This window comes from Quercus lobata, chromosome 9 (genome assembly GCF_001633185.2).
Source record: "Quercus lobata isolate SW786 chromosome 9, ValleyOak3.0 Primary Assembly, whole genome shotgun sequence".
NCBI classification, from domain to species: Eukaryota; Viridiplantae; Streptophyta; class Magnoliopsida; order Fagales; family Fagaceae; genus Quercus; species Quercus lobata.
The window spans coordinates 50090568-50106256 of record NC_044912.1 but is presented as its reverse complement, the minus strand read 5'-3'; the positions used below and the strand labels follow the sequence as shown (position 1 = coordinate 50106256).

Genomic DNA, 15689 nt, shown 5'->3' with positions numbered 1-15689 from the left:
TTGTGGATCTTAGGCCCATGTTGCATGACAACCCGCAAAGTATGGTGATAGGAGGACGTAGGTATTGTGTGGTGCTGAGCCATTGTGATCATGTTTACTGATGTTTTATTTTATTTATTTTATTTTATTTTATTTTATTTTTTTATGGCCTCTCCATATATACAAACTTCCACTGACTATATTTCATCATGGAAATTTGAAAATTTTGGCTTTTACATCTTACTAGTGTGTAGCTCCGCGTATAAGCACAAGTACAGTTAAAAACAATCACAATTATACGGTTCATATTTTTATTTTATTTTATTTTAAATCATACATTTCTAAAATATGTAATGATTTTTCATTATATATATATATATGATTTAGAATTTAATTGAATTTAGACTTTTCGATTTTTGCACTCAATAATTTACTTGCTACAAAAATTAAAAACTTAGATCAACACGTGGCGAAAAATTGGATTCCAATTGAAATCCAATTTATAATCTAATTGCATTTGAACTTTTCAATTTTTACCTCAATAATTTGCTCGGCAAAAAATTAAAAATTAAATGAGACATGTGATACAAAATTGAGAATTCAATTAAAATCTATATATAAAGGGATAAATGTGCTTGATTGTCTTGATTCTTAGCAATCCGAGCCGAGTATCACAAATGGTAAAGTGGTAATTTTGAAGATACCCGTGTTGCATTAAAACTAACAATTTAAGGGAGCCTAATGGGGTTTCCACAGAGAAAAGACAGTACAGACGTCGATGAACGTATATGTTGTCTTTATATTATATTTAACCCTCATCAAGGTTTGTTGTTTAAGGAGAGTATCATTTCATAAAATCTCAAGAGAGTGGGTAGCAAAATATTTTTTTAAAACAAAAAATAAAAATTTAAAAGACAAAAGGGCTATTGAAATTTATTTTTAATTAGTATTCTCAAGAAAAGAGTTGGTAATAGCAACCTAAACAACAGGGATATATATGTTTAGATAAGGATAAAGATATAGCCAAATCTTTATTTAACACTTCAACTAAGACATGTATATTTCACAATATTAAGTAACCTTCACAAAGAAGTAGCTTCAAAGGCATTAGTAGAGCTCCATAGGAAGACGAGGCTTGAGAATAACATTTAGTGGAGCTACCTTTCGTAAGTCAAGTCCTGATCCTTCACGCATATCCACCTTTGCACCACCCACAGTCATGATATCAAATCCTTGAAGCAAACGAGCCAGTGCCAAATGAACAACTTGCATGCCGAATGTGATTGCAGGGCACGACCTTCAACCAGAACTAAATGGAATATACTCAAAATTTTGACCCCTAACATCAACATTTGCATGTGTTGTCATAAACCTCTCCGGTTTGAATTCAGATGGGTTCGACCACACACGTGGGTCTCGTTGCAGCTTCCATATATTGATGATCAAACGAGTGCCCTTAGGAACATAATAGCCACCAACATTACAATCTTCCATAGCTTCACGCAGTCCTGTTACAGGACCAGGCGTGTATAGGCGTAAAGTTTCCTTAACAATGGCTTGAAGGTAGTTTAAGTTCCTAATATCAGATTCTTCCACCCATTTATCTTTCCCAACGTGCAAGTCTAGCTCTTCTTGCGCAGCCTTTAGCACACATGGGTGGTTTAAAAGTAGGGACAGTACCCATGTTAGTGTAATAGATGTGCTTTCGGAGCCTGTAATTAAGAGAACCTGCACACACAAAAAGTCTAATGGAATTACTCAAAGCTAATATAGTATCTTTGTATAGAAAGAGCAATAATCATTTTCATGATCATATTAGGCTCTTGAGCCTTTTGTAGTAAAATTACTATTAGTTTTAGCATTTTTCTTGACATTATGATCTATTGGCATTTATCATTTTATTTTGAGTTCACTTCTAGGCAATTGCACACTACATTATGATTAGGGTGTTTAAATGAACTTTTTTTTAGAGATAATTACAACATACTGTTTATCACGTAATTCAAACATTTTCTCTCCTAGACTCTCAAACACTTTATGCATAGGGAGGTACTAATTCAGTTACAAGGTCTTCGGCATTCAAATGAACCTTGGCCTTCAAAAAACGTTATATATAATATTTTATTTTTATTTTTTGTGTACCATAAATAAAAAATGAATGCCCTAAAAAAATAAACACCCTAAAATAAAGTTACAAAGACCAATAGGTGTAAACAAAGTTATAGAATTAAAAAAATAATAATAATAATGCAATGGAAACAACAAAAATGCAACAACAAAAAATTTGAGTTGAGTTAAATCGTTAATAGGAGTAATGCTATGGACACAATAAAAATTATAGTATTAAGAAAGAAAATATTTTTAACTGAGTAATGCTGTGCACACAACAAAAATATTTCAACAGCAAAAATTGAAAAGTTAAGTTGAATTTTCATTTTAATAGAAAGAAATTGTAAAACTTCACATATTTGTATGTGTGTGTGTGTTAGTTATTGCAGTGTCAATATATTTAAGTTCTATTTTTATTAGATTTTGTCTAATTTAAGTTTCTTAGAGTATTTTCATTAGTTCGTACAATTTTTTTTGAATATTTTGGCATAAACCTATTTTTTTTTTTTTTACATAACCACTTTTCAAAAGATAACCATATTAGATTATCTATTTTAAACTAAATTCCATTAACATATTATTTCTTTATTAATTTTTTATTACCCTTCCAAATCATTTGTGTGTGTGTGTGTGTGTGTGAGAGAGAGAGAGAGAGAGAGAGAGAGAGAGAGATCAGAGAGTATTAAAAACAGATTTGCATATGTATAATAATTATGTATATTTGCATAGTTACTATAACTATAAATACATTTTGCATAATAAGAATTCATATGATACACACACACATACACTGGCGAAGCCAAGGGGGGGCTAGGGTAAGCCATGGCCCCCTAGCTTTTTAAAATTTCCTATAACACTATTAAAAAAATCACAAATTAGACAAAAAATTTATCACTAGCCCCCCTTGAAAAATTAGATTTTAGAATTGGCTGCACAAATTTTTTAACTAGTCCAATAAAAGTCAAACCCAATCAAGCTAAATTGATACAAAATACCCAAAAATAATAAATTTAGTATGATAAAAAATCTCATCTAGCCCATTTCCTCAGCCCATGGCTCTTCCAAATGCTAACAAAACCCTAATTCTTCCTCTAATAATTTTGTTAGATTTAAATTAGCCCCCCCCCCTAAATAAATTTTTTGGCTCCACCACTGCGCACATGTATACACATATATGCAAGAAATTAATTCAAAATAAAAAATAAATGGGTAATTTTTATTAAAGACTTATACTTTATTTCTTAATTTGTCATTAATGTTCTACTTATGAGGAAAAGATTTTTTGTTTATTAAACGATTTTAGTTGCATATAAAACACACACACAAACATAAAAATAAAATTTTTTTTTAGGTGGACCTCATGCCACAGGCTTGTCAGCCTTTTACTTATTTATTTTGCCCTCCTAAACTAATTGAATTATCAAGGTACCAAACTTTTGATATTTATATTAGTATATCTATCGTCGTACGTATGTATAAATAAATAAATAAATTGAAGAGAGAAAAGGGTTTGGGCACAAAATAATAAATATTATGAAGTTTGAGTGTATCCTAGACCTAGAATACCCCCAAAAAAAAAAAAGGAATATTTCCAAGATAAACTCATTTAATTTACTTTAAATTTATGTTTTTAGGAGTTTATTTATTGTTATATAAAGCTTAGTCCTTGTGAGGGAGAAACTATTATTTACATCGAGAGAATTGCAGATGTGGTCCTCCCTAACTAATGGGATGATTTCATCTATGCAAATGTATGTGCGAACTTCCTAATCAGCACAAGGAATAAAAAATAAAAATTATCAGATGATGTCACATTTGCATAAATAATAACATTTTATTGATTGGGAGGTCAAAGAGGACCACGTCAATAGTCCTCCTAGTGGACCTAATAATTTCTCCTTGGGAGGATAATTATAGAGTGAATTTCAACCATTTTCTAGTGTTTCTCTCGTGAGTTTCCCGTGACAGCAAGTGCGGAACTAGGGGGTTCAATTAAACTTCCTCGCCCGTAACTTAAATCTTGCACACCTGATCACATATCAGCATAGTCCAAAGTCAAACAACAACGCAGATCACATACCTCTCTCTCTCTCTCTCTCTCTGACCTCATTTTCATGAATCACTTCTCATCTCTTTTCTCTGTCTAACTATCTCAGTTTTTTCGACTCTAAAAGTAAAAAATGAGTGTTTGTAAGTTTTTCTATTTATTATAAATTTATATTATATTTGTATAAGTATGTGTTTGATACTGATTGTATGCGTTATTTTTTTTGTTTTGTTATAATCTTATTTGTATGAATGTGTGCGTGTATGGTATAAATATAATATAACTTTATATAATTTAATAATTAGAAAATATTATTACATATGTGTGCATTGTTATCATGTTATAATAATTGTTTCTTATAAAGTTAGTAATTCAAAAAAAAAAAAAAAAGTAGATGTAGTAATTGTTCAAGCATTTAATTAACTAAGTAGACACTTAATATATTATTTATGTATCAATGAGTATAGCTGTATGGGCTAATTTAGTACAATGCTTAAGCTTTGTCATTTAATTTAAAATATTTTTATAGAAATAATAACAAATAGATAATAACAACTGCAACAAAATACAAATATTATACCAACATAACAAAATAAAATAGTCACTCTTATTCACGTTGAGAATATGTAATTCTCTATCCTTAAGTGAGTAATTCCTAGAATCTATCATGTATCTTTATTGTTTTTTTGCTCCCCTTAGACTATCAATTAAAAGTTATTTCGTATTTTATTTGGGTCCCCTTAGAATATGTTTTTTGCTCAAATTCCAAAAAGCAAAGGACAATAATTTCAAGTGGGGTAAAAAATATCTCTAAGAAAAACAAAAGGACAATAATTTCATGACCTTCTGTAACTTTGAAAGTCTATCCTATCCGTATTTGTTTGGCTAATATATATTAAAAGGTGTTTGATTGCAATCATTGAAAAGGAATTAAGAGGATTTCACAGTATTGAAAAGTAATAAAAGTTAAAAAAAAAAAAAATTGTTTAACTGATGATTATCAAAAATTTGTTTAATTGAATGTTGTGAGTCTCCAAGATAAGATAGTTTTTTTTTTTTTTTTTTTTTTTTTTTTGGTGATAAAGAAGACAAAAAATAGTTGATTGCAATTATTTAAAAAAAAAAAAAAACTAAACTTTCTCTAATATAATTCAATGCTCATTAATTGGATCCATAATCAACTATATATACAATCTATATAAAACTGTAATGTTTTGATTTTTTGATAGCCTCATACTGTTATGCCACATAAGGAGTTGAGGCTTTACATTTTTCACATCATTAATATTTATTAATTCTATTTAAATTCTATTCCATATGTAAGCCCACCTTTAGAATCTTATCACATAAGATATATTTTTTAAATGGTAAAACATATGGTATCATACACAAACATAATCTTAATACTTATAAATAAATAAAAAAATAAAAAAAACACTCAATCTTAATAAATGTCTAATTTTATAATATATAGTTTTATATACAAATATAATAAATGTCTATTAATAACTACCATAATTAAAAAATTTATATTTTAAAAAAATAACAAAAAAAATATTGTATTAAACATTTAAACTTTCTGATGCATTGCAAGGTAAAAAGTTTATCAGTTGACTTTCTTTAACGAAAGTCATTCTGTTGCTACTGATAAATAGCTTGTAGATTCGTTTTCTTTAAGGAAAATCAAAGTATATATATTATTTGCATATCATGAAATAGAAAACAAGATCCTCTCCCTTTCAAGTCTTGTTTATTTTGTCTGCTATACCACTAAATTTCTATAAATTTAATATAAACAATAAACTAGACAAAATGGACAAGACGTAAATGGCCTGGATCCTTTTCCATGAACTAATAGAGTCCTGAATAAATCTCCAAATTAATTTGGCTTTTACTTACTATTAAAGATAAGACGTGTAATGAGAACACGATGTGCTATTTCATCTTCTCACATATTAGAGGAAGATTCACCATTGATGTGAAAAGAGAAAACACCACGTCATATACTATGAGAATACCTACTAGTTTTCCTACATACCAGTGCAGTTGCCTTGACGATAACATCACGTGTATGCCCAGAAATCACAGCATCCTCATCAAGGCTTGATAGCATCACGTCCATGAAATCGCTTTCGCCATTACTCTTCTGCTCTAATTGTTTCTGGAGATGTTCGTCAAGCCAGATATCAAGCACCGAGTCAAGTTCCTTAGCAGTCCTCTTCATGGAACCTAAATACCCTTTGTAGTCCATCCATTCAAGGTATGGAATGGCATCCGACAAGACAAACACGCCACTAAGATATAGAGAATCTTTAATGGCGCTGTGGAAACGAGAAACCTCACTGTTTCTTTCACCAACAATGGAAAATCGCTTACCAACAATCATCCTGAGGCTGATATTGAAGGTCATGTGCTCAAACAACTCACTAATAGTCACCACTTTGTTTTCTGTAGAAAACAAGTACAAGTCTTTAATCAAAGACTCCACTTTTGAGAACCGTACATGCTTTAGCTTCTCAAGCATGCTCAAGAGTGGCCACCTTTCTCACATCACGCCAATACTCCCCTTATGGTGCAAGTGCTAAAATAGCATTGTTGTAGAACATGTATTTTCCTATTGGGAAAAAATTGCCAAACAGACTATTTTTGGGAAAAAATTAGGCGCGTGGCATGTGTTCAAAGTTATTTAGTAAGTCGGACTCTTTTTGAAAGTCGAGTTTGGCAAACTCAACTTTGGGCTGGAAAACAGACACTATAGTGGTGTTTTTTTAGTGGCTATAGCAGCGTTTATAGAAAACGCCACTATAGGGAACCTATAGTGGCGTTTTTTACAAACGCTACTAAAAAAAACGCCACTATAGTGTCTGTTTTCCAACCCAAAGTCGAGTTTGCCAAACTCAACTTTAAAAAAGAGTCCATCTTACTAAATAACTTTGAACACATGCCACACGCCTAATTTTTTCTCAGAAATAGTCTATTTGGCAATTTTTTCCTTCCTATTGCTCTGCTTGGCCTCGTAGCAAAAGTTCTATCATTGGTAGCTAGGAATTCCTTTACCATCTCCCAACTACTCACCACCAACATTCGATGGAGACCAGAAGAATGAGCCATGTTTATCTGCCATGGCCCCAAGAGTTCGGACAATTGGCATTTCGCCTCCTAGAAGATGGAGGTGGCCAATAAATGGTAATGCCCCGGATGGTTCAGGGATTCCCATGCATTTGGTGTAACCCCTCTTGGTTTTTGATGTGATTTTTAAGACACTACAGATTGCTATGAAAGCAAGAAGTCCTAAAATCGTTTGGATATCAGAGAAAGACTCCATTGCGGTCTTGAGATCCTAGGATGAAGAGTAATATGAAATTGAATTTATAGTAGTATACTAGTATTAGTGTCACAAGACTCACAACTAGAGTAAAGCACAAGCTACATGTGCGCTAAACACCAAAACGATTATTCCAGGTATAATTGAGACTTATCGTAATGGCTTACATAAGTCAATTTAACCTAGTACACCTTTACTTTATGGGACTTTATACATATGTATTTTCGACAAAGTTTAGTTTCAAAATTTGTTATAACCTAAGGTTACAATTAGACATGGCAAAACGGGTTAGAATTTTCTGACCCAACCCGTTTGACCCGCAACTCGATTGACTCGTTTAAAAATAACCCGTTTTGATCAGCGACCCGATTGATCCGACCCGACCCAATCCAACCCGCCCGTTTTGCCACGTCTACCAATGTTGAGAAGATTGAGATTGAGGTGTAATTCTTATAAAATATTTATTTATTCTTCTTTACTTAATATGTTATGTAATTCATTATAGTTTGTCATTCTTTACTTGTCACCTTTATTTTCTCTTCCTACTTTAAACAGATCGAAAATTATACCAAGATTAGCTTCTAGAAAGCTGGAATAAGAGTTACACCAAATTTGGGTATCAAGTATTTAGTGGTAATTGGTAAGTGATAACAGTATCACCAGTGAGAATCTAATCACAGTTAAGGAACTCAGAAACAATTGACAGATTGCATCTATTAAAAAAAAAAAAAAAAAAAAACTTGTTTGAAAAATACGGGTCAACTCGACTCGTCCCGCGACCTGACTCGACCCGTGACCCGACTCGACCCGCGACTCAATTGACCTGTTTAAAAATGACCCGTTTTGACCCGTGACCCGATTAACCCGCAAACCCGATTGACCCGACCTGAACCCGACCCGCCCATTTTGCCACGTCTAGTTACAACTTTATTCAATAACTTTTTATTAGAAGTGAATTTTAACAAATTCACTATTAGATTATGTGCGCGCCAAGAATGAGGTTATTGAGCTGAACCTCACTTGGGCTCACAACTTATTTATGAAGTGGGTTTAGGATTTCCTACTTTGGGTCGTTCTCAGCACAGAGACTCAACTTAATTGCCTCTCCCTCTGAACTGTTTTACTCTTTCTATACTACCACTACACTGGCTTCACGCTTTCCCTTTCTCTATATTCTCTGTTTTCTTGTGCCCCTTTCAACAACCACTTTTCCTCACTAGCTTCTCTTATTTATAGCCTTATAATTAGTAGGGAGTTATGATTACTCTTGTGGTTAGTGGTATAGGAGGTCCAATGTTATTATTACTAAGTGGATGTTTAGTTGGGAGTGGGGTATGGTAAGAGTGGCATTGGAACTGGCTCCTCACTTCAGGAGATCTTCCCGGCAGCATTACTTCCCAAGGCAATACCGAGCATCTATGAATCCCCTTTTCCGGGAGACTTGCACTTCCTGGCCAGGTTAGAGTTAACCGGCAGGGAATCACATTTGCAGTTCGTGTCATAATGGTATCATTGTGGTCTTTGAGTTTTGGAAGGGTACTAAGGCTTATCTGGGCTAAGGCCGTGAGCCCAATAGAACACATATGCACACACAAGGCCCTAAGGTCCAAGGCCCAATGCCCAACAAGGTTAAAGCCTCATATACGTGGCACCAATATATTGGATCTTACGAACACATGAGCCCTAGAGAGAGTTGTGCCTCGTACAGATTACATTTTCTTCTTACATTCTTCATACTTACAAAATTTCTAAAAAATTAAAGATCAGAGCTATGTTATCAATATATTGTTTAAATTGCAAGTCTTTATAGTTTAAAATTATGTACAAAATATAATTTTATAAATTATATAGTAAATAATATCTAATTGGCACAAAATTTGATATGTGTATTAAGAGCATAATGAATATATAATCCAATAATTAAAATTTTGAAATATATAGTAATGCTAATGATATTGAGTAATATTGTAATTTTAAACTACAATAAATTTTGTAACTAAACTTTGTCCATGATTTTTATACTCAAATAATCCAATGCAAATTGATCTATACAATCCAAAGTATCAAGTTATAATTGAGACTTTTTATATAAACCGTTTTAGGAAATTTTTTATGGGAAAATGAAAAAGTGACTAACTTTTTTTTTACAACTTTTTCAATTTCACATAAAAGTTTCCTAAAAGTGATGATTAATGTATTAACTGGACCCATATATTAAAATGTTAAAATCAACACAAGCTAATGCCTCCAGATGAAAAAAGACCTTCTTCTGATTGAGGCCCTTCACCCAAAAAAATATAATAATAATAATAATAATAATAATAATAATCCTTTTGTTGGCCAAAAAAAGGCCACCACTGATACAAAATTAAAATTAGACAAAACACATGTAACAAAATTAAAATCTAAATTAAGACTAGACAAATTCATTAAATCTAACATTTACCTCTTGAAATCTACCAAAAGAGGGACTATTTACCTCTAAGGAAAAAAGGCCCAAAAAACAAATCATTCTCTCTATCTCTCCATCTTAATTCTTGAAAAAAAAAAAATCCATATTTTTTCTCACCATTCACCTTAGCGTTCTCCATCTTGATCTTTTTCTTGTTAAGCTTTCTTGGTAGTAGCTACTCATCTAGGTGGACGATGTGGTGTGCTTGCTTCGATCTTCAGGTGGCTTCTAGCATTTATTTATTATTTTATTTTATTTTTTTTATACAAGATAGAAATTTTACTCTAGTCTAATCTAAGTGTATATGTGTGCAAAACTCCTTTCTGAAAACTTGAACCCCGACCCTTACCCCCCACACCCCACAAGCACTTATACTTATGGAGTGACCATCACGTCAAGGGTGTGTGGTAGTAGACGGTAGCATTCTATCTCCCTTTCTTCTTTTTCTAAACGCAAAAGTAAAACTGAGATTGCAAATCTCATCTAGTTTTTTATCTCCTTCTTTCCAATTTTTTATCCTTTTTTTTAATCTCCACAAAACCAACTGACACACGTTTATAGATTAGGTACCTTTTATTTGGCATAACTTTTGCTACAACTTGTCATGTGACGAGTTGTGAGTAGTAGAGGTGTGTCTCCACATGGACCCACCATAACAACTCTAACCCTTACAACTCGTCACATTGCCAGTTATGACAAAAAATTATCAATTTATGTGTCCCTATCCTACTATCCATTATGGCATTATCACGTGGGTCGTGGGTTGATGTAATATCACATCAACCCATTTGTTTTTTTGTTTTTGTTTTTGTTTTTATCCAATTTCTAATTGTATATTTAATTTGTATTGTTTAGGTATACTTTTATTAGTAATCCTTTTAGAATAATTTATTTAGTACTAATTTATTAAGTTATATGATAAATAAATTTTTATTTGCTCAAATTTAGAGTATAAAGTGATCACATTATTTAGTAAAGTTGCAATCTTACTTCTGATACATTAGGTTATATTGTTCTATACTTTAAATTTTATTTTAGTTAAATTATAATTTTTTATTAGAAATATTACTTAATTATAAATGTCTATTAGAAAATGGATATAAAAAACTTAAAAGAAAAAACTTGAAAAATAAAATGAATCTCAAAAATGATCTTTGTTATTAGTATTAAACAAAACACAATAGAAAATGAATAAAAATTCATTCAAAAAAGAATTAGAAGAGAATGAAATTATACAACAAAAAGATAATAATGAAAATAAATATTATTTAGTTAAATAATATTTATATATAAGAAAAGGCTCTACTTAAAGCTTTCATCTTAGGCCCTTAAAGTTGTTGAGCCGGTCCTAAGACACAAGTTGTTACCATGTTACTATGTAGACCCTGACATCATTTAGGACAACTTGAGAAAATCACTAACCACATTTAAACTATATCTATAAGAATTAACTAATTTTTATATAGCCTAGATTGATGTATTACAACCATGCCATCGAATTTAGTACATGTTTATGCAACTCTTATATAATCCAATCCAAACCAAAAAATTCAACGTATTTCAACTGATTTTTTCTTTTGTTTTGTGGAATAAAAATGTATATGCCACATTATTTATTATTTTATGAATCAGATGAATAGCAAAACACAAGCTACAGCACTCACACCAATAGATTGAAACTCTCAAGTACATGCGACATTATTGCTTTGCATTATTGGACCCAAATAGCGTACTGGGCACATGGAAATGAACTAAATCATGTCAAAGAAATAGTCCATCATTCACGTTTAAATCGTGCAATTAACATGATAGAATGCAGTGCCGGCTCAAGGCCTAGGCAACTTAGGCCAGGTCTAAGGCCCCATCACAAATAAAAAAATTTCCTACTAAAAAAAGCCTCATCTCCTTTAGTAAAAGACCCAAAATTTTATAAAAATATAACATTTTTTAAATAATTGGTATATTTTTTAAGAGTGATACTAAGGATATCACAAATTTTACTATAAATTTAACTGACATATCACCAATCATATAAAAAAGTAATTCAAACACAAATAAATTAAGTTGTTGAAATTCATCAATTACACTCATAATCACATTTATTGTGAACATTTTGTAGTATTTTTAGTATTTTTCTTTTCATTTCTAACAAGGCTTTTAAAATAGGAGACTAATAAAAATTTAACCCAATTGAAACCCTAAGATGTTTCAAATAAAATGCTGCAAATGTGATAAATCATTAATGATGACTAATCTCCTACTAAGCCACCTACCAAATAATATCTATCTATCTATTTCTCTTAAAAAGAATATATAAAATTAAAATTTAGATTACAACTGTACTTAACTATGCATAGTTATATATCCAAGTTAAAGTAAGTTCCTTTTGATTCAACTATAATATTCAATCTTCTATATGAAATTAACCTTAGTTTAGCTAGTATTATTTATCAATTTCTGTATTTACATCAAATTAGTCTTAATTTAATTAGTATTATATAATTTTATTTAATTAATGTTTACATATAAAGATGCCCCATATAAAATTTTTGCCTTAGGCCCCAAATTTTGTTGGGCCAGTCCTAATAGAATGTGTGTGCATCGAACTTGAACTTGATCTGCGTGTAGTTCTATGCATCCGAACAACTATTGGGGTAATTGGTGCGCTTTGGTAATTTCAGTATTCACACAAGAATGTTGCTTATATATATATATATATATATCTTTATCATGTGTTCTTGTATGCATTTCTTGATCTTTTCTTTTCTTTTGATATTTTTTTGTTCGCATATGTTAGGAACACACTTTGGATTAATGTAGGATTTTGGTTCTTGATGATTGAAAGGCTAGAATTTGGTGTTCAGGGACAGAGCTAGAAATCTATACTTGAGGGTCAGACTTCTAAGACCAAAATGAAATAGTATGAAATTTAAAGCGTGTTCATGTGCACACCTATGCTCACACGTTATTATGTATGCATTTTAAAACATCAATGAATAATTATTTTAAGAAACTATCATTGTGATCAATGTCTCAAAAAACTTATAAAAAAAAAAAAAAAAAAGCATACGTTTGTTAATTTTCTTGAAAAAATTAACAATTTTTTAAAATATTTTGTTAGATATAATTTATGATTTTTTATATAAAAATTAAATTAAAATTAAGCACTCATACAGTATCTATAATTTTTTTAGCTTATTTATTAATTATAGGTTTGAAACTTTTGACCTCTTAAAATTTTTAATTTAAATTGAAAAAAAAAAGGAAAAAAGAACTTCATTTATCACTCACAATAACTAACAAACTTGTGCAATACACTTAATCCCAAATATACAAAACCATTATTTGACCCACAAATATCAAAAGTAATAGTCAATACACCAATCAAGAATCATTTTAGAAAACTATCATTCCAATTAAGCTCCGTTTGGATCACGTTTTGGCATTCGCGTTTCTGCGTTTTACTCTTTTTTTTTTTATTGGAGTAGCGCCTCTTGCACTATTCAATGGACATGAACAGTGCATTAAGGCAAAGTTACAGTGTTGAACAATGTTTTCAGCAGTGAACAGTAACTCCGAAATTATTTTTTTTATTGTTTTCAATAATAAGTTTTTTGTTTTCAGCAAAATAAGCGGTATTCAAATATACACTTAGTCTCTCAAAAAACTTACTTATAAAGCAAAATCTCTTAAACTCAATTTTCCTTTTAAGAGATATATGACTTTGCACTTTTTCTTGTCTCAACAAACTAAATACTAGAACAATAAATTAAAAAAAAAAAAATTTGAATAGTCAAGAAAATTATAAATACCAAGCATATTAACACATAATCCGAAAGTACATTGTTGAAACTTAGTTGACAAAGCTAAAACTCCTTGGGCAATATTTTATCACTCATATTAAATAGATATTTTACTTTGGATTTGACAATGAATTTTCTTTTGCCACATACTTTAAAAAGAATTGTATTATATTCTTCAATAAAAAAATAAAATTGTATTAGAACCACTAAATACTTTTCTATGTATTATATTCATAAAAATAAAATAAATTTGACTATTTGAGTAGGGCATTTGTAAAATTTGAAACTTTTGAGATACTATAAGTTTTTTAAAAATTCCAGACTACTTTTTTTTAAGAGGGGGCCAATTTATTTTTGTTGAAGGCAAAACTCTTAAAACTTTTAATTTTGATATACAAAAATAATTAATAAACACACAATTTATTATAAATTATTGAGGAACCGTTGGCCAATATAGAATTACGTCCTTGCCAATGTTGCAACAATGTGGTCGTTATTCAATCACAAGTCAGTGTTATTACTGTTATCGTTAGAAAAATGCTGAAACATGTCTCCTTCTTCCTTCTTCAGCTTTTTTCCTTCACAAAAATCGGTTTATAAAATCTTGGTTTATCTGAAAAAAAGAAAAAAAAAAAAAAAGAGATTCATTGAACCTAGATGCTTTTAACCTCGTGTTTCACGGAAATTTCTATTAGTAGATATAAGTTTCTTTCTAAAATTTCAAAGAGGAGACAATTTATTTAGTACAAAATTGTCTCATCTTGTGTATGAATGTTTTGCAGGTGTTACAAATATCTTACAATTATATAAGCAACCTATGTTTTATTGGAAGATGACATTTGTCATTATCATTTGTAAAGCAATTGATATAAATTATCTCCATTATGAGATTTAATATGGCCCACATACATTTTATTTTAATTATTTAATTACTATTCATCTGGATTTATTTTTATTTTATTTATTTGATAATAAGAGTGATAGAAAAAGATCTATTTTATGAGATTTTGTTTTTTCCTTTTCTTTTTTAGTGAGTTTCAACCTACGGCATTCACTCCTGATGATGATAGCTCTTTATTATCAGACCAAGAAACCAATCGATTTTTGGTGTAGGCAGGGATTGCACCCCAAATTTTTTATTCAACATCAAAAACTTAACTAGTTGAGCTAATTGGTAAAATGGACTTTTTTTTTTTTTTTTTTAATGAACAAATATACTCCTTAATTAATGGAATGAGTATAAAGGCATGTGTTCTCCATCAAAAGGGTTTCTAAGGAGAATTTCATAGAGTAGAAGAATTTCTTCTCATTCTTTGCTTTACATTGGTTTTTTCTCAATAAATCATTTGAACAACAAAGGTCGGAGATATGTTTTTATTTTCTTCTTTGCTGCTTTAGATTTTTTACACATGGCTCACTTAACCACATTAATTTAACCCAACTAACCAAGTGAGCCACGTGCATTGCACAAGATGAGGTACATATCATCTTCCTATTTGGGATTAAAGCCTAAGGCTCCTAACATGTTTGGAGGCAAACATTTTGTCTTATAAAATTAAGGTCATCTAAAGTATGTAGTAACTAACTTAATAGATTAGAACAAATAAATTTTTTTCTAAGTATATTTTAAATCAGTACATATCACAAAGTGAAGGAAAAAAAAGGTGTTGATATCTTTAAAAGGTTAAAAAATAAAAATAAAACAAAGAAGAAATAGCCATAACATTAGAAAATTTTAAAATTCACTTTAAAGAAGTGATAAGAACTAATAAGTAGTTTTTAACTAAAAAAAAGTGTTGATGCAACAACTTGCCACAAGTACAAATTTTGAACCCAACTTTTATTTTTTCTGTGTGTATATATAATTAAATTAATGCAACAATGGGAAGGAACGTAAGGACAGAGCCATGTTCGACTCTGCCCCCCTCCAATTTTTTTTTTTTTTTTTTAGTTTTTAGAATTTATGTATATTAT

At 30.4% G+C, this 15689-nt stretch overlaps 1 protein-coding gene across 1 annotated transcript; it reads right to left on the bottom strand.

Annotated features, from left to right (window-relative positions):
- Window positions 1-936: 936 nt before the first annotated feature.
- On the bottom strand, window positions 937-6644 carry LOC115962297 (cytochrome P450 82G1-like). Its single transcript, XM_031081202.1, has 2 exons — window positions 6174-6644; window positions 937-1707 (listed from the first exon to the last, which is right to left on the bottom strand). The coding sequence occupies exons 1-2, from the start codon at window positions 6543-6545 to the stop codon at window positions 1279-1281; spliced, it is 801 nt and encodes a 266-aa protein (XP_030937062.1). The 5' UTR covers window positions 6546-6644; the 3' UTR covers window positions 937-1278.
- Between the last annotated feature and the right edge of the window lie 9045 nt (window positions 6645-15689).